General features: G+C 41.8%; 1 protein-coding gene across 1 annotated transcript in view; it reads left to right on the forward strand.

Annotated features, from left to right (window-relative positions):
- LOC121552283 (ras-related protein Rab-32) overlaps positions 1 to 26695 on the forward strand; it is a 28533-nt gene that overhangs the window by 484 nt on the left and 1354 nt on the right. Inside the window, exon 2 of the mRNA XM_041865080.2 lies at positions 18235 to 18512. Coding sequence (XP_041721014.1) covers positions 18235 to 18512 — 278 coding nt within the window. The remainder of the gene's footprint in view (positions 1 to 18234; positions 18513 to 26695) is intronic.

Consider the following 26695-nt stretch of genomic DNA (forward strand, 5'->3'; position numbering starts at 1 on the left):
TTTCTGAAAAGTGCTCGAGTGTGGTGACTGAGCACTTCTAGAGGGGAAGCTTTGGAATTCACACGTGTTCACTGTAATCAATGTTGTTAGCGCAGTAGTAATTACGTTGTTTATTTTTTCTTACATAAGTGAGCTTCATACTATGTACACAGGAGCACGTGCATATTTATATGAAAATTCCTGTTTATATTGGTCTGTTGTGTTTTCTCCCGCCCCGTGCGGAGTGAGTCTGTCGGGAATCCTACGTCAGTCCTTTGCCATTGGCATCTCATTCATACATGTTGAGTTACAGTTGGTTATGCCAGACCAGAAAGAGAGCCTGTTCCACTGTCTCTCAAGAATAGCCTACAGTCTAGTATGTGGGATGTTTTCCAAACGAAGTAATGCATGCAAGCCAGTGGCTGGTCGGTGACGTTTAAGAGGATTATATTTTTTTAAATGAGCATTGTCTTATTTCTACTACAACCGATTGGATGACTGTCATTCATATTCCATTCACCCAGCTCAATGTAACATCAGTAGGTTTAGGCTACTACATAATACTAATATTTTCCCTATACCCATCATGAGGTTGCTACAACCTAGCCTATGAATGAAAGTTTACAATGTAGGTGCACTGGTTGAGAGAAATCAAGGTGACAGACAGTGACACATTCAATACAGCCTTGCACATTCTTGCCTGCATCTAGCTGATCTAGGGTGTAATCATTAGTCCAACAGTTGCAAACGAGAGTTCCTATTGGACAAATTCAGGTATTTTTTATCCCGTTTCGTTCCGTTTGCTTCCGTTTAAGAAATGCTTATCAACAGAATCGGTGGAATGAATAGCCTACACCCCTGATCACACTCAAACACAGTTCACTTTCATAGCAGCCACATACAAACAGCATGATCATTTTGCTCATTGCATAATTCTTTCTGGCATCTACGCGCTCTCCTCCTCTCACCTTTTCCCTTTGCTTGTGGACTTCAGTGCACAACACATCAGCTGTCTGTGACCAGGCGCAAAATCCTTTCCAAGCCAAACCAGCCTACATCGTTGTCACCATATTAGCTATCGTCATAGTCAACATAGCTAATAGAACTAATACGTTAGTAAACCCACTACGATGATGCAAGCAGTTAAGCTGTTACACCGGAGGGCCCTGGTGGCAATAAATTAATAAAACCAAAAGCTTACCTTGACTTGGAAGAGTTGCAGTGTTCGATAGCCATAGCCAGCTAGCTAACATAGCATCCCTCTCTGTTTGAGCGAGAATTTGATTTGTGTTTGAGTAGGCTAAACTAGCTAGCTACATTCGCTAGCTAAGTGAAAGTGGAAAAAAATATACAATGAAATATAGCCAGCTATCTCTCTCTCTTGCTTCTCCTTCATTTTTAAAGAAATTAAATATTGTCTTTCTCTCTCTCTGAGTCAACTAATCACCACATTTTATGCACTGCTAGCTGTAGCTTATGCTGTCAGTGCTATATTCATTCTTTGATCCTTTGATTGAGTGGACAACATGTCAGTTCATTCTGCAAGAGCTCTGATAGGTTGGAGGATGTCCTCCGGAAGTTGTCATAATTACCGTGTAAGTCTATGGAAGGGGGTGAGAACCATGAGCCTCCTAGGTTTTGTGTTCAAGTCAATGTACCCAGAGGAGGACGGAAACTAGCTGTCCACCATGGTTTTACCCATAGAGTGCAGTTAAGGCTACTGTAGATCTTCATTGCAAAACAGTGTGTTTTAATTAATTATTTGGTGACATGAATATATTTAGTATAGTTTTATCTAAAAAGGATAACCTTTTTAATGTTTCACTATTTTTATTAAATTCACTGAGGAGGATGGTCCTCCCCTTCCTCCTCTGAGTAGCCTCCACACTTTCTCTGTTTTCTTTCCGTGACCCTTGTAACCCTCCATGCTCATTTTGTCAACCTTATGACAACCGATTTTGTCAACCTTATGACAAGCCTTTCGATCAGGATCTTATCATTCAACCATCTAAAATTAAAGTGAGAGACATTGCTGCAGGCCACTTGAAACTGTTTACACTGTTTGACTTCTCAAACATTTACAATGGGTTTGTGTACTATGACCTCAAAGCACTTTACTGCCAAATGAGACCTTACTTCTAGTGTGTGATAATATTTATTTTCTCCTTCAAAAAATCCTGCTCCCCAGTCCCTGACAAAAAGATGGTAATGCCATCTGCCAACAGGACTCTCAATGAATGGATACATTTAGTATTGGCTTCCACTATGCGTCACATGTGAGTCCTTTTATTAGGCCAGGCAGGAGTACAGGCAGCAGTATGGACACAGTTGACTCCCTATCAGATTCATGCCAGCTGACTACAAGTTAATCATTAGCCAGCAGTCACAGTCAGGGCCAGGAGTAAGGGCTCTGTGATTCAGTTTTAAGAGATTAAAAGGGTTGTGTTTGTGTGTGTCTGTGTCTATGAGAAAGAGGAAGAGTAAACTATAGGTTTCATATCCAATCATGAGGTTGTGAGATTGGAGTCAGGACATGCACAGTATAACTGTCGTGATTAGAATTTGTGAAGTATGTTGTGACATATGTTAAATCCACTATGAATGAGGTTGAATTTGAAACCAGATATAGGACTAGAGAACTGCAAAACCACTCTGAAAAGACAAGTCTGACACATTAGGGTGGCAGACAGGCAGAGACAGACAGGACAGACAGTTTTCACCAAGACCGTTGAAGGATGACTGCTGATTTATGGTGATCTCACTGGTAGCGCTGAGACAGGCCATCACGACAACCTGCATGTCTGTCACTAGCTCTGATAGGTGACACAGAGAGAGTGGGACAGCGTGCAGATACCCACATTGGTGGGTATGGTACAGTGCAGGGGAGGCTGGTGGGAGGAGCTATAGGAGGACTAGTTCATTGTAATGGCTGGAATGGAATAAATGGAACGGAGTTAAACTTGGTTTTCATATGTTGGATGTGTTTGATACCATTCATTCCATTCCAGCCATTACAATGAGCCCGTCCTCCTATAGCTCCCCCCACCAGCCTCCTCTGGTACAGTGTCTAAGAAGTACACCAGGGGAGGCAGCCTGTCACAGCCGGATTGCACTCTACCAGAGGAGCTGTTAGGGCAAAACACACACAAACACACAGTTCCTCATTCACATTTACTGATATCATTGCTAGAGACGCTGTGAGAGAAAACACACACTCTCACACCCACAGGGGGATGACACACACACACCTTCCCCCACAAACACACACACACACAATATACACACACCCTCCCACACACAGACACACACAGTCATCATTCACACCTGTATACCAAGTCTGGAGACGGTGAGGATGACAAGGAGTCAGAGAAGAGAAGGAATGATGGAGTGAAACAGAGAGAAAGTGAGAGGTGTATTGCCAAGTCATTAAGACCAGTCTTTAAAGAGTGATTGACTGTGTCGATTCCGCATGTGTTTTTCTGTTGTGTGGTTCGATGTGGCAGTTACTGATATTTGTCACCCATGAGACATAATAGGAACAAAGCCAGTGTCACTTCCTGAAAATAGTCAGAATGAATCTAAGGTAAGATCTGTAATTAAAAGCTGTTTTTGCAGAGGTTTTAGTCACGCCATTTTACATCTAGCAATAATGTTTTTGGTGCAGTATTTCTCAAGTAAAAGAAATTGCGACGTGTTGTCTTATGCAGTACTTAATTTGTAAATCAGGAGGTGCCGGAACAAAAAGTGAGCGTGACAGGGGGGTTACCTGGGGGGCTCTGAGGTATCGGAAAATCACCTTTAGAATAAAGCATTGCATGCATATCCTCACATTTGCGTAGTGGCGTAGAGCAGTAGAGTAGAGGTGCTTGCAGAAGTTGCACACATGGAGATTTGTTTTTGCAGCCTACGGTCAGGGAAAAATGTAGCCTTTTATAAATGCAATTATATGTCATTTTACACGACTGGAGACTTTAGTTGAATCTTTTTTAGTAATGCACAAATGATCGAAATGACCGGCTACTTTGACACTGAGAAGCTGGAAAAAGCTTTCCAGTTTCACTGACTCACCCAATGATGCACAGCTCACTCACCGGCAATGGCCGATGCGCTCGTGCCAAAAGCCTATCTCGCTCTTGTTTTACTTTGTAAAACAATACTGTTCGCCTATTTGGAAGTTGATAAAATATTTTGGTAGCCTACAGACAGATTAGAGAATTCTCTTTTTAGCAGGAGCCATTTGCTTTCCAACCTGTGTTTTCCCATGATTGTATTTGAAATATTGCGAAAGGCCTGTTTTGGCTGCATGCTGTTCACTGACAGATTTGCCGCACGTTCCCGACTGTCGGCTATGCCTTGTGATCGGGCTTAACAATCCACAGCTAGGCAATTTTTTTTTAAATAAGCTATTGATCCTCTGTGGCTAAAATATAGGCCTACTCCTGGTGTAGTGTTGTGAATTATTTCATTTATTTCTTAACAAACAGCAGTAATTCTATAACTTTGGCACATTTGTTTCAATTTATCAGGGATGCTGCAGCACCTCCAGCACCCGTCCCGCGGCTATGATTCTATAAGTAAATAAATGATGAAGTGTAACGCTGAAGGCTCATGTCTATCAGAGCAGAGAGCGGGAGAGAGATCATAGAAAGTTAATCTCATTCTAGTTCTGTGAGAGATACAGGCACGCTTCTCTCTCATCACAGCAATGCGTTGGTCCCTAGGCTACAATGTTGCGCAAACCATAAACTCGGCCAGCCCAACATGAATCAATTCTTAGAATGTCCAGCACGTTTTCACATTAAGTTTTTTTGGGGGAATGAACTCTGATCGCGTTTATTAGAATCTGTACATTGCAAACAGTGACAATAATTGTTTATTACATGAGAGGTACCAGATCCTGGCAAATAGGTTCCGGAAAGAAACAGTCCAAAACTAAAAGGTGCAGGGTCCTGTTCCGTCAGGATCCGGCTCAGATTAAGCACTGGTCTTATGTTAAAAAAGTCTGATCTGTTGCGCTGCTGGGCAGGTCGGTCTCACTGTCAATGTGTCCTGCGGTACGATTGGATAGAGTGCAATCACCGCAGCTGTTTATCCCGTATTAGTGGGCAAGTGGGCATTGTCGAAATCAAAACTCAGACCTCAAGTCCTGACGAACTCTTGTATTTAAATCTCAAAACTTCACCGCATCAAAGGGATGATGAACGGGGCCATGTACCGTCAAATCTTGGGTGAGAACCTCCTTCCCTCAGCCAGGGCATTGAAAATGGGTCGAGGATGGGTATTCCAGCATGACAATGACCCAAAACACACGGCTAAGGCAACAAAGGAGTGGCTCAATAATTTTTCAATTAAAATTATTATGCAAAACTTGCTACCAATAGAATGTTATTTATATGGGGGATACAATCTTCCCAGCCCTGCAGATTTTGCTGCGAAGAGACAGAATCATTAGATCATTTGTTTTGGTACTGTCCATTTGTAGCTTGTTTTTGGTCACAGGTCCAGGAATGGCTGAAGGATTGCAGTATTTACCTGGAGCTAACCCTGCAGATAGAACTACTGGGTGATCTGAAAAGTCATAGTCAATCGATCAATAATATAATAATACTTTTAGCAAAAACAATTATTTTCAATTTACAATCTGTAGAAACAATGAGAATAGAAGGGTTCAGAACTTTTGTGAAACAGTACAGTTGAAAATACAGTGAGGGGAAGAAAGTATTTGATCCCCTGCTGGTTGTGTACGTTTGCCCACTGACAAAGAAATGATCAGTCTATAATTTTAATGGTAGGTTTATTTGAACAGTGAGAGACAGAATAACAACAACAAAAAAATTGAATGAGGGAAATAAGTATTTGACCCCCTCTCAATCAGAAAGATGTCTGCCTCCCAGGTGTCTTTTATACAGGTAACGAGCTGAGATTAGGAGCACACTCTTAAAGGGAGTGTTCCTAATCTCAGTTTGTTACCTGTATAAAAGACATCTGTCCACAGAAGCAATCAATCAATCAGATTCCAAACCCTCCAACATGGCCAAGACCAAAGAGCTCTCCAAGGATGTCAGGGACAAGATTGTAGAACTACACAAGGCTGGAATGGGCTACAAGACCATCGCCAAGCAGCTTGGTGAGAAGGTGACAACAGTTGGTGCGATTATTCGCAAATGGAAGAAACACAAAAGAACTGTCAATCTCCCTCAGCCTGGGGCTCCTTGCAAGATCTCACCTTGTGGAGTTGCAATGATCATGAGAACGGTGAGGAATCAGCCCAGAACTACACGGGAGGATCCTGTCAATGATCTCTAGGCAGCTGGGACCATAGTCACCAAGAAAACAATTGGTAACACACTACGCCGTGAAGGACTGAAATCATGCAGTGCCCGCAAGGTCCCCATGCTCAAGAAAGCACATATACAGGCCTGTCTGAAGTTTGCCAATGAACATCTGAATGATTCAGAGGAGAACTGGGTGAAAGTGTTGTGGTCAGATGAGACCAAAATTGAGGTCTTTGGCATCAACTCAACTCGCCGTGTTTGGAGGAGGAGGAATGCTGCCTATGACCCCAAGAACACCATCTCCACCGTCAAACATGGAGGTGGAAACATTATGCTTTGGGGGTGTTTTTCTGCTAAGGGGACAGGACAACTTCACCGCATCAAAGGGATGATGAACGGGGCCATGTACCGTCAAATCTTGGATGAGAACCTCCTTCCCTCAGCCAGGGCATTGAAAATGGGTCGTGGATGGGTATTCCAGCATGACAATGACCCAAAACACACGGCTAAGGCAACAAAGGAGTGGCTCAAGAAGAAGCACATTAAGGACATCTGTGGAGGGAGCTGAAGGTTCGAGTTGCCAAACGTCAGCCTCGAAACCTTAATGACTTGGAGATGATCTGCAAAGAGGAGTGGGACAAAATCCCTCCTGAGATGTGTGCAAACCTGGTGGCCAACTACAAGAAACGTCTGACCTCTGTGATTGCCAACAAGGGTTTTGCCACCAAGTACTAAGTCATGTTTTGCAGAGGGGTCAAATACTTATTTCCCTCATTAAAATGCAAATCAATTAATAACATTTTTTACATGCGTTTTTCTGGATTTTGTTGTTGTTATTCTGTCTCTCACTGTTCAAAAAAACCTACCTTTAAAATTATAGACTGATCATGTCATTGTCAGTGTGCAAACATACAAAATCAGCAGGGGATCAAATACTTTTATCCCTCACTACTATATTGATGGGGTTAAGAGATAGATGGGAGGTGTTGAATGGCGCTGAAGGTTGGGACTAATAACAACTAAATAACTAATGTAAAACATACTGTGTCCATTATAAGTATATACAGTTGAAGTCGGAAGTTTACATACACTTAGGTTGGAGTTTTGGCAAGTCGGTTAGGACATCTACTTTGTGCATGACACAAGTAATTTTTCCAACAATTGTTTACAGACATATTATTTCACTTATAATTCACTCTATCCCAATTCCAGTGGGTCAGCATTTTACATACAGTAAGTTGACTGTGCCTTTTAAACAGCTTGGAAAATTCTAGAAAATGATTTCATGGCTTTAGAAGCTTCTGATAGGCTAATTAACATTATTTGAGTCAATTGGAGGTGTACCTGTGGATGTATTTCATGGCCTACCTTCAAACTCAGTGCCTCTTTGCTTGACATCATGGGAAAATCAAAAGAAATCAGCCAAGACCTCTAAAAACAATTTGCAGACCTCCACAAGTATGGTTCATCCTTGGGAGCAATTTCCAAACGCCTGAAGGTACCACGTTCATCTTTACAAACAATACTACGCAAGTATAAACACCATGGGACCACGCAGCCGTAATACCGCTCAGGAAGGAGACACATTCTGTCTCCTAGAGATGAACGTACTTTGGTGAGAAAAGTGCAAATCAATCCCAGAACCACAGCAAAGGACCCTGTGAAGATGCTGGAGGAAACAGGTACAAAAGTATCTATATCCACAGTAAAACGAGTCCTATATCGACATAACCTGAAAGGCCGCTCAGCAAGGAAGAAGCCACTGCTCCAAAACCGCCATAAAAAAGCCAGACTACGGTTTGCAACTGCACATGGGGACAAAGATCGTACTTTTTGGAGAAATGTCCTCTGGTCTGATTAAACAAAAATAGAACTGTTTGGCCATAATGACCATCGTTATGTTTGGAGGAAAAAGGGGATAACTTGCAAGCCGAAAAACACCATCCCAACCGTGAAGCACGGGGGTGGCAGCATCATGCTGTGGTGATGCTTTGCTGCAGGAGGGACTGGTGCACTTCACAAAATAGATGGCATCATGAGGAAGGAAAATTATGTGGATATATTGAAGCAACATCTCAAGACATCAGTCAGGAAGTTAAAGCTTGGTCGCAAATTGGTCTTCCAAATGGACAATAACCCCAAGCATACTTCCAAAGTTGTGGCAAAATGGCTTAAGAACAACAAAGTCAAGGTATTGGAGTGGCCATCACAAAGCCCTGACCTCAATCCTATTGAAAATGTGTGGGCAGAACTGAAAAAGCGTGTGCGAGCAAGGAGGCCTACAAACCTGACTCAGTTACACCAGCTCTGTAAGGAGGAATGGGCCAAAATTCACCCAACTTATTGTGGGAAGCTTGTGGAAGGCTACCCAAAACGTTTGACCCAAGTTAAACAATTTAAAGGCAATGCTACCAAATACTAATTGAGTGTATGTAAACTTCTGACCAACTGGGAATGTGATGAAAGAAATAAAAGCTGAAATAAATCATTCTCTCCTAATATAATTCTGACATTTCACATTCTTAAAATGAAGTTGTGATCCTAACTGACCTAAGACAGGGAATATTTACTAGGATTAAATGTCAGGAATTGTGAAAAACTGAGTGTAAATGTATTTGGCTAACGTGTATGTAAACTTCCGACTTCAATTTATGTGTATATATATTTATTTATTTATTTGCGAAAAAAAACATATTGGGGATTGGAAGGGATGCAGCAATTACATTGTGTGACGAGTACTGAGGATACGAAGAGGCATGACGCAGACGCAGGAATCAACAATGTAAAGGTTTACTTAACACTGGGCAAGAGAACAACAAAGAGAGAGTACACGACATGACACTAACAATCACACACAACAAAACACTGAACAGTCCAGGGCTATATAAGGGTGGTGATGAGATGATGAGGTGCAGGTGCACTGGAGGTGATTAGGGTGCGTTGGGTTTCCATTCCGGTGTTTTGCTTAGGTGGTGCTCTCAGACCAGTGGCTCAGTAGACCGGCGAATCAGAGCGCCGGTGTGGAGCAACGGGAGGAGACGTGAAACATTGATGGAAGTTCCAATCTATCTGCAATATTAAAGCTGATCTACCCCCTAAAAAATAAAAATAATAATAATTTTAATATATTAATAAAACAATATATAATTGGAAGATACTGACTTTATGACCAAAAGTTACGTACTTGCACTTTTAGTCAATTTTGGCACTGGAATAAATGTTTCTGACTAATATCGATGTCACATATGCCATTTTCAACGAGAGAAGTTGGTTCTCGAGTTCAGTTCTGCCTTAAGCCTTTTTAATCGTGCAGAAGAAGTGGGTGGGCTTGTCCTCATGGCAACGATAAGGACCAACCAACATTGAGTCAATGTCGTCCTTACTCTCCCATAATGATTACAATCTCGGATGGAATGATAGTAATCAGGGCCTAGTGGAAAATGGATGTACGTTGGAAGTCAGCGTGAAACCTGGGCCTCGCCCGCCCCCTCTGGCCCAGAATAGCTGCCTTCCTCTGGGCTTCTCTGATGCCAGGGACAGGATGATTACAACTATAGGGTGGTAATGGAGTAAGTAAGCCAGCACCTTTTGCCTAGGATTTAGACATCCTGAAGTTGGTTCTCGAGTTCAGTTCTGCCTTAAGCCTTTTTAATCGTGCAGAAGAAGTGGGTGGGCTTGTCCTCATGGCAACGATAAGGACCAACCAACATTGAGTCAATGTCGTCCTTACTCTCCCATAATGATTACAATCTCGGATGGAATGATAGTAATCAGGGCCTAGTGGAAAATGGATGTACGTTGGAAGTCAGCGTGAAACCTGGGCCTCGCCCGCCCCCTCTGGCCCAGAATAGCTGCCTTCCTCTGGGCTTCTCTGATGCCAGGGACAGGATGATTACAACTATAGGGTGGTAATGGAGTAAGTAAGCCAGCACCTTTTGCCTAGGATTTAGACATCCTGAGAGAAGGGCCACCTACCTCACTGGTTCACTAGAGGGGGAGGTGAGAAAGAAAATGAATAATGGGGGGATAGTCCAACAAGGGTATTACCCTTTTAGAGAATTGGATTATGTGACAATGTTCATAGTCTTAAAGACTAGAGAGTAACCCTTCGGCTCACGCGCTTCCTAGTGGAATGTGACTGTGGGGAGTCATGTGGTTTAGTTATGGTCTTTGTTTTCCAGCTTCTCCTTTGCCACTCACTCAGCATGTTGCAAACTTCGATTGGCTCTAGCTGTCTCGTAATGACCACCACATTTACTGTATCTCCACCAGAGAAAAGTTAGGCTATCATTTGAATGGAGTTCTGTGGAGGTTGGTTCACAGCCCCAAGCCTCTTAACAACTGACTGGTGAGACTGCCAGTGCCTCTGTTGCCGCTGCCACGTCTAGCTTGGACAGTTTCCATGGTAACCCGCCCACAGATAGCATCTCGACAGAGACCGTAGAGGAAACTCGGGTTGCTAGGGCACAGGATGATGAAGAGTTTCTCTCTTTCTCAGTGTTTCTGTCTTTCTTTATCGGTTCTTCCCTTTTTCATAGACAACTCCCACAAGGACCATGGAGAAGAGAGATGGACACTAACCAATATGTGTCTGTAGAAAATGACTTTCCCTCACTGAATAGCAATATGGATAGCTGTACACTAAATGCATTTAAAATGTATTCAATGAAAGTCATTGGTACTTGGAGTAGAAATTGCAAAAGTTCTTTGATAGTTGTCTCACAGGATCTTAAGTAATACTATTTTATTTTGCTTGGGGTTTTATATTAATATCCAGCATCTTGTGGAATTTTTCCCAAACAATGCAGTTTCAGTTGTAAATCTACTGAAATTCCCTAATGATCGTCTCTCCTCCCTGTTTGTTTTTGTAAATATTCCAATATTACAGACTTGGCATTCCACTTCAGGAAGTGATTAGAAAACTATATGAGAATATCTCACACTCTCTCACACACACACACACACACACAAACACACAAAAACAACCAGTAAAAGGCCGACCTGTCTTGACTCCATATTGTCATTACAGTCTCCGGCTCATTATTGTAGCCTGCACTGCGAGACACTCATACCCATCGCCTGTCGGAAGGCTAATTAGGTTAGCATTAGACACAGAATTTCTCAATTACAGCACATGACTCGTATTTCTTCCCATAAGCTCACTGTGTTATCCTGTTCTTCCTTAACAATGTTGAATCGCTGCCTACATCGAGGTTGTGCCATTGGGGGTTAGACCTTTTTCCAAGACTGGCTTGGAGGTTACAGTAGAATAGATAACAAGCCATCTGTTGTCTAACCATTGAACCTCATCATGGCTCTAATGGCCGAACACCTCAGCACAAACCACAATCATCACTATGGTGTGCGTGTGCGCCTGTGTGTGTGCACGCTGACGTGTGTGTGTGTGTGTGTGTACTGGGTTTATTGATCCGTTTAATCAATCTCTATGGCTGCGTTTACACAGGCAGACAAATTCTGATATTTTTTTCACTAATTGGTATTTTGACCATTCAGATCAGCTCTGAAAAAGATTTGATGTGATGTGATTGGTCGAAAGACTAATTAGTGGAAAAAAGATCAGAATTGAGCTGCCTGTGTTAAGCGCAGCCTAAGAAGCGTTTCGACTAGTTCTGTTTCCCCTGGGAAGGTGAGGGCTACTCCTACAGCATAGCAACGCTTACTTATCGATCACACACCATCTGAGTGGCACAGAATATTCAGCCAGGTGTTGAACGAAACAAGTAAAATTGGCTTCTGACATGTCCTCATCCCCTAAGCTCCCAATCTTATTTTATGAGGTAATTGACGAGATCAAATTCCAATGGCTGCCAATAAAGTGGAGCTTATTAAGTCTACCAGTGAAATCAATGGCTAACACAACCTTATAGCCTAGCTACTTATTAGTTTCATTACCACAAAGTTACTCCTATCCAGAGTAACTCCAGAGTCAACATAATCAGTACATGTGGCCCATGCGGGAAATGGACCAACAACAACCTTAGTTTTGCCAGCATTGTGTTGATTATAATGAAAACAGACTTTTAAAGTTCGGTACACTACCGTTCAAAAGTTTTGGGTCACTTAGAAATGTCCTTGTTTTCGAAAGAAAAGCAATTGTTTTGTCCAATAAAATAACATCAAATTGATCAGAAATACAGTGTAGACATTGTTAATGTTGTAAATGGCTATTGAAGCTGGAAACAGCTGATTTTTTTTTAATGGAATATCTACATAGGCGTACAGAGGCCCATTATCAGCAACCATCAGTCCTGTGTTCCAATGGCACGTTGTGTTTGCTAACCCTTTGCAATTATGTTAGCACAGCTGAAAACTGTTGTGCTGATTTAAAGAAGCAATAAAACTGGCCTTCTTGAGACTAGTTGAGTATCTGGAGCATTAGCCTTAGGCGAAAAAGCCATATCTCAGACTGGCCTATAAAAAAATGTAAATGTAAAATGTAATAAAAAGAAAAGATGAAGTCTGAGATATGGCTTTTTCTTTGCAACTCTGCATAGAAGGTCAGCATCCCGGAGTCGCTATTTCACTGTTGACGTTGAGACTGGTGTTTTGAAGCTTCCAGTTGAGGACCTGTGAGGCGCCTGTTTCTCAAACTAGACACTCTAATGTATTTGTCCTCTTGCTCAGTTGTGCACCGGGGCCTCCCACTCCTCTTTCTATTCTGGTTAGAGCCAGTTTGCGCTGTTCTGTGAAGGGAGTAGTACACAGCGTTGTACGAGATCTTCAGTTTCTTGGAAATTTCTCGCAAGGAATAGCCTTCATTTCTCAGAACAAGAATAGAATGACGAGTTTCAGAAGAAAGTTATTTGTTTCTGGCCATTTTGAGCCTGTAATCGAACCCACAATTGCTAATGCTCCAGATACTCAACTAGTCTCAACCGTTTTCAGCTGTGCTAACATAATTGCAAAAGGGTTTTCTAATGATCAATTAGCCTTTTAAAATGATAAACTTGGATTAGCAAACACAACGTGCCATTGGAACACAGGACTGATGGTTGCTGATAATGGGCCTCTGTACGCCTATGTACAGTGAGGGGAAAAAAGTATTTGATCCCCTGCTGATTTTGTACGTTTGCCCACTGACAAAGAAATGATCAGTCTATCATTTTAATGGTAGGTTTATTTGAACAGTGAGAGACAGAATAACAACAACAAAAAATCTGAAAAATTCATGTCAAAAATGTTATAAATTGATTTGCATTTTAATGAGGGAAATAAGTATTTGACCCCCTCTCAATCAGAAAGATTTCTGCCTCCCAGGTGTCTTTTATACAGGTAACGAGCTGAGATTAGGAGCACACTCTTAAAGGGAGTGTGCTCACCTGTCCACAGAAGTAATCAATCAATCAGATTCCAAACTCTCCACCATGGCAAGACCAAAGACTTCTCCAAGGATGTCAGGGACAAGATTGTAGACCTACACAAGGCTGGAATGGGCTACAAGACCATCGCCAAGCAGCTTGGTGAGAAGGTGACAACAGTTGGTGCGATTATTCGCAAATGGAAGAAACACAAAATAACTGTCAATCTCCCTCGGCCTTGGGCTCCATGCAAGATCTCACCTCGTGGAGTTGCAATGATCATGAGAACGGTGAGGAATCAGCCTAGAACTACACGGGAGGATCTTGTCAATGATCTCAAGGCAGCTGGGACCATAGGAACCAAGAAAACAATTGGTAACACACTACGCCGAGAAAGACTGAAATCCTGCAGCGCCCGCTGCTCAAGAAAGCACATATACATGCCCGTCTGATGTTTGCCAATGAACATCTGAATGATTCAGAGGAGAACTGGGTGAAAGTGTTGTGGTCAGATGAGACCAAAATCGAGCTCTTTGGCATCAACTCAACTCGCCGTGTTTGGAGGAGGTGGAATGCTGCCTATGACCCAAAGAACACCATCCCCACCATCAAACATGGAGGTGGAAACATTAAGCTTTGGGGGTGTTTTTCTGCTAAGGGGACAGGACAACTTCACCGCATCAAAGGGACGATGGACGGGGCCATGTACCATCAAATATTGGGTGAGAACCTCGTTCCCACAGCCAGGGCATTGAAAATGGGTCGTGGATGGTTATTCCAGCATGACAATGACCCAAAACACACGGCCAAGGCAACAAAGGAGTGCCTCAAGAAGAGGCACATTAAGGTCCTGGAGTGGCCTAGCCAGTCTCCAGACCTTAATCCCATAGAAAATCTGTGGAGGGAGCTGAAGGTTTGAGTTGCCAAACGTCAGCCTCGAAACCTTAATGACTTGGAGAAGATCTGCAAAGAGGAGTGGGACAAAATCCCTCCTGAGATGTGTGCAAACCTGTCTCTCACTGTTCAGATAAACCTACCATTAAAATTATAGACTGATCATTTCTTTGTCAGTGGGCAAACGTACAAAATCAGCAGGGGATCAAATACTTTTTCCCTCACTGTAGATATTCCATAAAAAATCAGCCGTTTCCAGCTACAATAGCCATTTACAACATTAACAATGTCTACATTGTATTTCGGATCAATTTGATGTTATTGTAATGGACAAAAAATTTGCTTTTCTTTCGAAAACAATAACATATCTAAGTGACCCCAAACCTTTGAACGGTAGTGTATGTACAGTATGTCAGTTACGATGTTATGGAACTCATAACTGAATAATGTTCCCAACTGGCCTGGTCTCTTTCTATTCACTGTAGTCAGACTAGAGTGCCGTTCACAAAGCGGTAAACCACATAATTTATTGCCTTCAGAAGCTTTTCAGAAAATCTTCATTTACCATTCCTCTTTTGTCTCTCATCAACAAATAGCTGACATTTAGAAAATATCAGAGCACTTGTTCTGTCAATATTTGACTCCATTGACTACCCAGTTCATTCGATTCATACTGGAAACCATTTTCCCACAAAGGTCAGACTGAGCCTGAGCCTTCAGTGTTTCTGTGTGGAGCCTGTTGATTGAAAGGCAAGAAATATGTCTGGAAAACATTTTTAAGTTAGGTTATTTTTTCTGGGGTTTTATTTCTTTATTCTTCTTCTAAGGCTTCTTCGATTGAATCTCTGGGCACCAAAAGGCCTGGAAATGAAAGCCTTATTTCAACCGATCGTCTCTCGTTCCTACTGTGCCGTGTCCCCAGTGAATTCACCTGGGGTTAAACCGACTAAATTTAGATCCTCAATAATGAGCAATTACTGAGCAGGCCTGTAGGCTCCTCAGTGTATTCACTCCCTCACTTACCTCGCGTACCTATAATGGACTAAAACTGCAGAGGGAGAAACTGCCATCACAGTTCCTGAAACAGTTCTCTGTATTTAACTTGGCTGCAGTGTATATCAGTGCTGTGAGGTGAGCTACTCCTAATTTAGTTTTCTTTAATTGGATGAAGTGTGCTGCAACAACAATGTCCATTTCTGTTGTGAGTAACGGAAAGCCTCTCGGTGGAAAAGTAAAGTGATTTGTCTAGAAGGCTTTTTCGACAGGAATGTGGACGACAGTGCCTTGAAGCAATCTAGGAAACATTCCTGAACGATAGAGAGACGCTTAATGTGGACTTAAGCTTGCAGATCGAAATCCTATCTGTGCAAATTCTTAATCAATGCAGCAGGCACTTGTTTGGCGGTTCAATATCAGTAAAGAGCTTTCCATCAAACCTTTTTATGCGAGTAAAGTACGTCAGGCCTGATGAAAAAAGGCACATTTGTCGGTAAACATTCCAGATGTCCACAAATAAAAATACATTAGATAGTGGGATGTTTTGGTGTCAGTAAAATTAATTTTGCGATAAATGGTGGTGGAAACGCCTTTATGCGAACATTGATATAGTAACCATCATATCGAAGTAAACTTGGAGTCACACGATCATATGTTGTGTGGTCCTCCCACTACGACTCGGGAAAGCATGCAGTTTTATTAGGCTACAGATTAAAATTAATTGTTATGAACATCACAGGGGGGTGAAAGTGCACAATGATGAGCTTGATGCTCCTTTTCATTTAATATCGAGGGTCTTATTTAGGTGACTTGATGCTTGGCTGCCATTTGACATCATGTAGGCTATACCCGCACTGTATCTGCGAGCTGTTGGCTACAGTGCATGTGCCAAGACCAGAGTGGGCACATTCACTATATAAAGGGCAATTCAACGGTAAAGTCTCAGATTTCTCAATTAAAATATATGCCAAACAAAAACCATTGATTTCAAAGTTTAACAAACCATACAACTATATGCACAAGGACTACTCTACTTTTAACAATTTACACAGAACATTTTACGAAAACACATCTATTGGAAGAACTGTGCAGATGCAAAGTTTGGTAATAGGATTTTGGTAACATCTCCCTCAGTTTTTTTTATGTGTCACGTTTTCCGCATTAAGATTCAACGATGTATGCAGAAAGAATGGGGGCTCCGCTATGATATGACACATTGACTTTGAAAAAATCTATTTTGGTTATTGAACTACAGTAAGTGAAGTGGATTTACACCCGGTAACAGAATTGCGGTAATGGAATTTCATCATGGGTCCCTGATCTGTACTACACAGACATGAATATGAAAGTAATTCTCTTCATGGGGATGTAACCTAAATAGGTACACAAAGGTATAAATATGCAATAACCTCCTTTGCATATTTGGGTATTATTCTATGTTAGTCTATTATTCTACACACAGGCTATTATTTTAATGAGCTCTGACCCCAAACAAGACTAAATTTGGTTGGACCGGACCAAATCTGAACCTATCATACATTTTAGGCATTTAACAGACGCTCTTATCAAGAGCTACTTACAATTAGTGAGTGCGTACATTTTTCGTGGGCCATACTGTATTTTGGGCATCAAAGTACAGCACATTAGAGCTCAGTAGAGCACAGAACGGTAGAGTACAGTGGAGTACATTATAGTGTATTATAGTGTACTGTACAGAACTCTACTGTACATTACAGTACTGAACTATACTCTACGTTTCTTCACTGTGCTGTACTGTACTGAACTATACTCTACTTTTCTGTACTGGACTCTACTGTACTGTGCTGTCCAAACTTGTGAACCCAACTGTGGTTTGTGACTGATTTCCCATTGTAGCCAATTAAATAGCCAAAATTCTGGTCGTTTTTTTGGGGTGGGGGGGAATTCCGTTACCAATTTTGTAACAACATTTTTGGTTGATAGTGGCACCCCAGATCCCAGTGGTAATTCCCCTTGCTTTGACTTCAAAGCATCACTCAAGATTTCTAGAGAGAATGGGTTCATTATCGAGGAGGCAGATTTCTTTCTTGGCTGTCTCTTTGGATTAGAGTCATGACAAATGAGAAAAAGTGGGTCAAGATCCGTTTTCATCATATTTGGTGGGGAAGGGGAACCACAATGAAGGGAAAAATACCACTCTTACACTCTAAATGCTGTATTAAGACTTCTCTTTGACTTGAGACTTTTGCCTTCCTTTGTCAAACGCTGTGGAGAACCCTCAATCAGTTTGATATCCATGTCTAAATTATTAACACATTCTTTGTAAACTGGGCTAATTCTCCCCAAACTGGCACCTTTAAATGTCTCAAATGTGAGTCTGGTGAGTTATTTAGTGGAGTAATCTCAGAAGCTGTCCTTGTTGTGGTGTGCTCACTGCGCTGGCTAATCGGGCCGGTGGAATGTCCTCTCACAGATCTGTCTGTGTGAGTACGGAGGGAACATGCCCTGCTTTGATGTCCCATTAGCAACACTCAAAGGCTTACTTGCTGTCACCCCTCTCCTATAGGCCTACTTCGACGTTTTGTACATCAAGATGTCTTGTTTTTCCTTGTACCCTTGCTGATGTCCACTTTTTGGGCTGTAACTGAACATCTACATTGTGTCCCTCATTGAGCATTTCAACCAAAAGCCTTATGTTTATGAACTCCATAGATACTACTAGGCCTACTAGGTTGCATTGTGTACTGTACCATTGAGTTACTGATCACATTCGTTTTATGTCCCCCATGCAGGTCAGGAGCGATTTGGGAACATGACGCGGGTGTATTACAAGGAGGCGGTGGGGGCATTCGTGGTGTTTGACGTGACGAGGGGCTCCACTTTTGAGGCCGTGTCCAAATGGAAGCACGACTTGGACAGCAAGGTGAAACTGGCCAATGGGAGCCCTATACCCTCGGTGCTGCTTGCCAATAAGTGTGACCAGAAGAAAGAGAGCTTCAACAACACTTCCCTCATGGACAACTTCTGTAAAGAGACTGGCTTCCTGGGCTGGTTCGAGACCTCAGCCATGGTGAGAGAGAGAGACACACACACACAAATACGCTAGGCCTACACCATAAGACTACAACAGTGTTTTGCTATTAGCTCTCCCCTAATCATAAAGCCTTAGCTACAGCCATACTACAAATAATAGTATAGCTAGTGTGTGCATTAGGCTTTTCTATCAGCTTGAACTGAAGGTAAATGTAGGTTTTTGTTTGTGAGGTTGTTTCCTAATGTTTTACAGGTTGCTTTTCAGTAAATAAAAAAACACTTGGATTGTCAACAAACAATGACAAACCTTTTTACTCTATTACTCGGATCAGTTCAGAGTAGCATGAAGTTGCCCATTTTAAGCCACATGTTTAAGATGGCTGACATACCTCAGCGTATCAAGGATAAACCGGTGCTTTCAGGTCTGTAGTTGCATGGTTGATTCACCGTGGCTTAAATGACATTTCACACACGTTACATTTCTGTTTTTCTGGTCATTTTTTTGCGCTACGTCAAACACTGAATAGATTAATGACTGGAAAACAAAACAAGGGCAAGAATAGCATAAAAAGGTAATGTAATAAAAGTGTAAAGGCCTGACTTGGGGGAGTTGAATCAGAACATTAGGTAGCAGTACTCCTCGTGCTGACAAATCAAATTATTTGTGCTGTGGGTCATTGTGCTGTTGAAATTAGCAGAGTGTGAAAACACAAGCGTACCCCACTGTGTCACTCAGAGCAGTATTAGTTAGGAAAGACAGAAGCATGCTAGCCAAGCAATTCCAGCCAGAGTCACAATCACAATGATAATGGCTGCTGTCTTCATTGCCATTCCAAGATATGTTAAATGCCTTCAGTTGAATGCTTATCCTAATCTGAAAACACTCTGCTTTGTTTACAGGCAATTTTATTGAACAGTTTTGAGCTTTTATTGGAGGTTGTTTGGCGAGAAATTCAGAATGACATTTATAATATTAGGGATCATAGACACAGGAAGTAGTTTGGGGGTGGGGGTGCTGCGATTGTTTTTATTCAACGGGGGGATTTGCCTGCGCTGCAGACGGCTGTATCGGTCCACTAATACAGGACTATTAAAGGCCCAGTGAACTACTTCTGTGATTATTTATTCAGAATAGTAAAAAAAGGGTGCTGCAGCACCCCTACTTCCTGTGGCTATGTTAGGGATCACTGAGCTGGATCTCGTTTAAGTGGCAGTTCTGTTTCATAGAGAGACATGTGGAGACACCACAGGAATATGTATTACAATACATATGCACTAGAGCTGACCCCATTTAGTCGACTGATTGATTGTTTGGTCGATAGGCTGTTGGTCGACCGAGATTTCTTTAGTCGAGTATTCACAATTATTATAATTTTTCTTCATGGTGCACCAGACACCTGTCTGATTCGCTCATGTCTGAGTGGACTAATCCATTGCAGAGACCACAGGGATACCACAGTCCATCACTCTAATAAGACGTGATACGGAAATTGTTTATGGTTATATTATGTAAAAGTAATGGTCCAACACTAGTAAATCTAATATTATTTTATAACAAATGCGCTTTCTCCTGCATTGGATATGGTCGCTGTCGCGGTTCTGAAACATAATCTTCAGTGCGCCGTAGAATTGGCGCCTTTCCCTATGTAGATATGTGCATAATAGCAAAGTTAACCAGCATATTGGGATTGAGAACAATGTGGCGGAGGCAGCAGTGGCAGAAACGAGGAAACAGTCCTTGCCTAAGCCTAATTGTCTAAGAAAATTGAGGAGAGGGGAAACCCCAACTTAATTAGGTCTATAATCAATAGCCTAACTATTAAATGTGCCTGGCTTTATAAATCATCCATATATATACAGTGGGGGAAAAAAGTATTTAGTCAGCCACCAATTGTGCAAGTCCTCCCACTTAAAAAGATGAGAGAGGCCTGTAATTTTCATCATAGGTACACGTCAACTATGACAGACAAATTGAGAAAAAAAAATCCAGAAAATCACATTGTAGGATTTTTAATGAATTTATTTGCAAATTATGGTGGAAAATAAGTATTTGGTCAATAACAAAAGTTTCTCAATACTTTGTTATATACCCTTTGTTGGTAATGACACAGGTCAAATGTTTTCTGTAAGTCTTCACAAGGTTTTCACACAATGTTGCTGGTATTTTGGCCCATTCCTCCATGCAGATCTCCACTAGAGCAGTGATGTTGTGGGGCTGTTGCTGGGCAACACAGACTTTCAACTCCCTCCAAAGATTTTCTATGGGGTTGAGATCTGGAGACTGGCTAGGCCACTCCAGGACCTTGAAATGCTTCTCACTCCTTCGTTGCCCGGGCGGTGTGTTTGGGATCATTGTCATGCTGAAAGACCCAGCCACGTTTCATCTTCAATGCCCTTGCTGATGGAAGGAGGTTTTCACTCAAAATCTCACGATACATGGCCCCATTCATTCTTTCCTTTACACGGATCAGTCGTCCTGGTCCCTTTGCAGATAAACAGCCCCAAAGCATGATGTTTCCACCCCCATGCTTCACAGTAGGTATGGTGTTCTTTGGATGCAACTCAGCATTCTTTGTCCTCCAAACACGACGAGTTGAGTTATTACCAAAAAAGTTATATTTTGGTTTCATCTGACCATATGACATTCTCCCAATCCTCTTCTGGATCATCCAAATGCACTCTAGCAAACTTCAGACGGGCCTGGACATGTACTGGCTTAAGCAGGGGGACACGTCTGGCACTGCAGGATTTGAGTCCCTGGCGGCGTAGTGTGTTACTGATGATAGGCTTTGTTACTTTGGTCCCAGCTCTCTGCTGGTCATTCACTAGGTCCCCCCGTGTGGTTCTGGGATTTTTGCTCACCGTTCTTGTGATCATTTTGACCCCACGGGGTGAGATCTTGCGTGAAGCCCCAGATCGAGGGAGATTATCAGTGGTCTTGTATGTCTTCCATTTCCTAATAATTGCTCCCACAGTTGATTTCTTCAAACCAAGCTGCTTACCTATTGCAGATTCAGTCTTCCCAGCCTGGTGCAGGTCTACAATTTTGTTTCTGGTGTCCTTTGACAGCTCTTTGGTCTTGGCCATAGTGGAGTTTGGAGTGTGACTGTTTGAGGTTGTGGACAGGTGTCTTTTATACTGATAAGAAGTTCAAACAGGTGCCATTAATACAGGTAACGAGTGGAGGACAGAGGAGCCTCTTAAAGAAGAAGTTACAGGTCTGTGAGAGCCAGAAGTCTTGCTTGTTTGTAGGTGACCAAATACTTATTTTCCACCATAATTTGCAAATAAATTCATTAAAAATCCTACAATGTGATTTTCTGGAAAAAAAATTCTCAATTTGTCTGTCATAGTTGACGTGTACCTATGATGAAAATTACAGGCCTCTCTCATCTTTTTAAGTGGGAGAACTTGCACAATTGGTGGCTGTCTAAATACTTTTTTCCCCCACTGTATCTACATAAATAAGACAGATCTTGCTTCTGTTGTCTGTTTGAGTGTTTGTTTAATTTCACAGAATCGGTTGTTTTTAATCTTTGCTATGCTGTAATAAAGTTTTTTTTTTTAATACTTAGAACAGACTGGTATTACTTATAATTTATTTAGTGTTGTTTACACTATTCCAAACAGGCAGAAAAATAATATTGTAATCTAAAAGCACCTGTTTGTCACACATAACATGCACACAGCTCTCGCTCCTATACCATCCTTTTTCTTAATCTCCTTCTTATTGTTATTATTAAAAATATTATTATGATCATCATTATAATAATAAGTAATGTCTTTATCATTAGTAGGCTTTGTATATAAGCCTTTTACAGTGCCTTCGGAAAGTATTCAGATCCCTTGACTTTTTCCACATTTTGTTACGTCACAGCCTTATTCTAAAATGGATTAAATAAAAACATTTCCTCAGCAATCTACACCCAATACCCCATAATGACAAAGCAAAAACAGGTTTTTTGAAAATGTAGCAAATGTATATGAAAAAAAACAAAACAGAAATGTCTTATTTACATAAGTATTCAGACCATTTGCTATGAGACTCGAAATTGAGCTCAGGTGCATCCTGTTTCCATTGATCATCCTTGAGATGTTTTTACATGTTGATTGGAGTCCACCTGTGGTAAATTCAATTGATTGGACATGATTTGGAAAGGAACACACCTGTCTATATAAGGTCCCACAGTTGACAGTGCATGTCAGAGCAAAAACCAAGCCATGAGGTCGAAGGAATTGTCCGTAGCGCTCCGAGACAGGATTGTGTCGAGGCACAGATCTGGGGGTGGGTACCAAAAAATTTCTGCAGCATTGAAGGTCCCCAAGAACACCGTGGCCTCCATCATTCTTAAATGGAAGATGTTTGGAACCATCAAGACTCTTCCTAGAGCTGACTGCCCGGCCAAACTGAGCAATCGGGGGAGAAGGGCCTTGGTCAGGGAGGTGACCAAGAACCCGATGGTAACTCTGACAGAGCTCAAGAGTTCCTCTGTAGAGATGGGAGAACCTTCCAGAAGGACAACCATCTCTGTAGCACTCCACCAATCAGGCCTTTATGGTAGAGTGGCCAGACGGAAGCCACTCCTCAGTAAAACTGAGTAAAACTCACATGACATGATTCTCTGGTCTGATGAAACCAAGATTGAACTCTTTGGCCTGAATGCCAAGCGTCACGTCTGGAGGAAACCTGGCATCATCCCTACGGTGAAGCATGGTGGTGGCAGCGTCATGCTGTGGGGATGTGTGTCAGCTGCAGGGACTGGGAGACTAGTCAGGATCGAGGCAAAGATGAACGGAGCAAAGTACAGAGAGATCCTTGATGAAAACCTGCTCCAGAGCGCTCAGGACCTCAAACTGGGGCAAAGGTTTACCTTCCAACAGGAGAGACCTGAAAATAGCTGTGCAGCAATGCTCCCCATCCAACCTGACAGAGCTTGAGAGGATCTGCAGAGAAGAATGGGAGAAAATCCCCAAATACAGGTGTGCCAAGCTTGTAGCGCCATACCCAACAAGACTCGATGATTTAATCGCTGCCAAAGGTGCTGAGTTAAAGGGTCTGAATACTTATTTAAATGTGATATTTCAGTTCTTTATTAAAAAAATTCTAACAACCTGTTTTTGCTTTGTCATTATGGGGTATTGTGTGTAGACTGAGTTATTTATTTTTTTAATCAATTTTAGAACGTAGCAAAATGCGGAAAAAGTCAATGGGTCTGAATACTTTCAGAAGGCACTGTATAACCACCATTGAGCTGTAGGCCTAAGAGCACGTCCTGTTTAGTCTTAATACCGTAACTAACTTAAGCCTATGTTTCAATATATAGGCTAATGTTTCAATCAATCAATCATTCATTCGTTTATGCCATCACACAGCATACAATATATTCATGCTTTGAAATGCAATCAAGCATTTTAGTTTTAAAATTAAATAACAAAGGGAGCTTTGAATAATTAGCCTAAACAATAAATAAACCACAATTCACGAATGCATTCAACAATTTTTTGTCAGCTGTAATAAAGGCTTTATAATATATGTTTTTCCATTGGAACAGACTCTCTGGTACACTTATTTAGTGTCATTAACACTGTTCGATATGGTCAGAGAAAATTATAATATTGTAATCTAACAACTGTTTGGCACACATAATACTCACACAACGCTTGCTCCTATGCCCTTCTTTTTCTTGATCTCCAGTAGTTTCCACAACTAAGTCAAATATCTTCCACAGATCTGACTTCCCCTTTCCCTCCTGAGCAACCAGTAAACATTTGCCCATTTCGAGTTTCTTTTTCATGTTCTCCGCATCCATTTTACTATCATGTGTTACTGTGTTCGGAGTCTGTTATAACCAATTTATTGATGTGATTATGATAGGGCCTGACCTATAGCCTATTGGTCACATGCATGCGATTTCCTAAACAAATGTGGGATTTCGGTAACAGAACTTTTCAGTCAGAAACAGGTAAGAAACTAAATGGCTGAAATGATGTTGCAGCTTCAGCACGGACAACGTGCAATAAACACTTGCTGTGCTGTGGTGCCGTTTCGCTGCAGTTGGGAGGAGAGCGAGACAACGTGCGCCAGTCACACATGCACTTGCTGTAATTGTTTTTTACACAGTGTGACCATCGTGCTGTGAACAATGAGTAATTTGTGTGTCTTAATTATTTAATCAAACAGTGTGCATAAAGCATCAGACAAGCTCAGTGCATATGTAGTTGTTTTTATTAAAACACAGGGTGTATCTGTCTATATATATATATATATATATATATCACACACACACACACACACACACAGTGGGGAGAACAAGTATTTGATACACTGCCGATTTTGCAGGTTGTCCTACTTACAAAGCATGTAGAGGTCTGTAATTTGTATCATAGGTACACTTCAACTGTGAGAGACGGAATCTAAAACAAAAATCCAGAAAATCACATTGTATGATTTTTAAGTAATTAATTTGCATTTTATTGCATGACATAAGTATTTGATCACCTACCAACCAGTAAGAATTACGGCTCTCACAGACCTGTTAGTTTTTCTTGAAGAAGCCCTCCTGTTCTCCACTCATTACCTGTATTAACTGCACCTGTTTGAACTCGTTACCTGTATAAAAGACACCTGTCCACACACTCAATTAAACAGACTCCAACCTCTCCACAATGGCCAAGACCATTGAGCTGTGTAAGGACATCAGGGATAAAATTGTAGACCTGCACAAGGCTGGGATGGGCTACAGGACAATAGGCAAGCAGCTTGGTGAGAAGGCAACAACTGTTGGCGCAATTATTAGAAAATGGAAGAAGTTCAAGATGACGGTCAATCACCCTCGGTCTGGGGCTCCATGCAAGATCTCACCTCGTGGGGCATCAATGATCCTGAGGAAGGTGACGGATCAGCCCAGAACTACACGGCAGGACCTGGTCAATGACCTAAAGAGAACTGGGACCACAGTCTCAAAGAGAACCATTAGTAACACACTACGCCGTCATGGATTAAAATCCTGCAGCGCACGCAAGGTCCCCCTGCTCAAGCCAGCTTATGTCCAGGCCCGTCTGAAGTTTGCCAATGACCATCTGGATGATCCAGAGGAGGAATGGGAGAAGGTCATGTGGTCTGATGAGACAAAAATAGAGCTTTTTGGTCTAAACTCCACTCGCCGTGTTTGGAGGAAGAAGAAGGATGAGTACAACCCCAAGAACACCATCCCAACCGTGAAGCATGGAGGTGGAAACATCATTCTTTGGGGATGCTTTTCTGCAAAGGGGACAGGACGACTGCACCGTATTGAGGGGAGGATGGATGGGGCCATGTATTGCGAGATCTTGGCCAACAACCTCCTTCCCTCCGTAAGAGCATTGAAGATGGGTCGTGGCTGAGTCTTCCAGCATGACAACGACCCGAAACACACAGCCAGGGCAACTAAGGAGTGGCTCCGTAAGAAGCATCTCAAGGTCCTGGAGTGGCCTAGCCAGTCTCCAGACCTGAACCCAATAGAAAATCTTTGGAGGGAGCTGAAAGTCCGTATTGCCCAGCGACAGCCCCGAAACCTGAAGGATCTGGAGAAGGTCTGTATGGAGGAGTGGGCCAAAATCCCTGCTGCAGTGTGTGCAACCTGGTCAAGACCTACAGGAAACGTATGATCTCTGTAATTGCAAACAAAGTTTCTGTACCAAATATTAAGTTCTGCTTTTCTGATGTATCAAATACTTATGTCATGCTATAAAATGCAAATTAATTACTTAAAAATCATACAATGTGATTTTCTGGATTTTTGTTTTAGATTCCGTCTCTCACAGTTGAAGTGTACCTATGATAAAAATTACAGACCTCTACATGCTTTGCAGGTTTTCCTACTTACAAAATCGGCAGTGTATCAAATACTTGTTCTCCCCACTGTGTATATGTATGTATGTGTATATATATATATGTATATATGTATATATATATATATATATATATGGAAAAATAAGTTTAGTTGAAATCCCATCTGCATTTATAATGGACTTTGTGTTTGATGACGTGCTCCATCATATTTCACCCCTCATTTCTGTTTGAAACACTTGTGTTGTCCAGTCATACTCACCCTGAGTTTCACTGCTCCCAAGGTGCCCTGGCTGTTTCTCTGAAGTGTCCCTTTGTGAATGTCTTAGCAGCAGTCGAGGCCTGGAGAAGATACATTAATATTCATAACCTCTCCAAAGCGAAGGATGACA

This window comes from Coregonus clupeaformis, chromosome 36 (assembly GCF_020615455.1).
Source record: "Coregonus clupeaformis isolate EN_2021a chromosome 36, ASM2061545v1, whole genome shotgun sequence".
Lineage (NCBI taxonomy): Eukaryota > Metazoa > Chordata > Actinopteri > Salmoniformes > Salmonidae > Coregonus > Coregonus clupeaformis.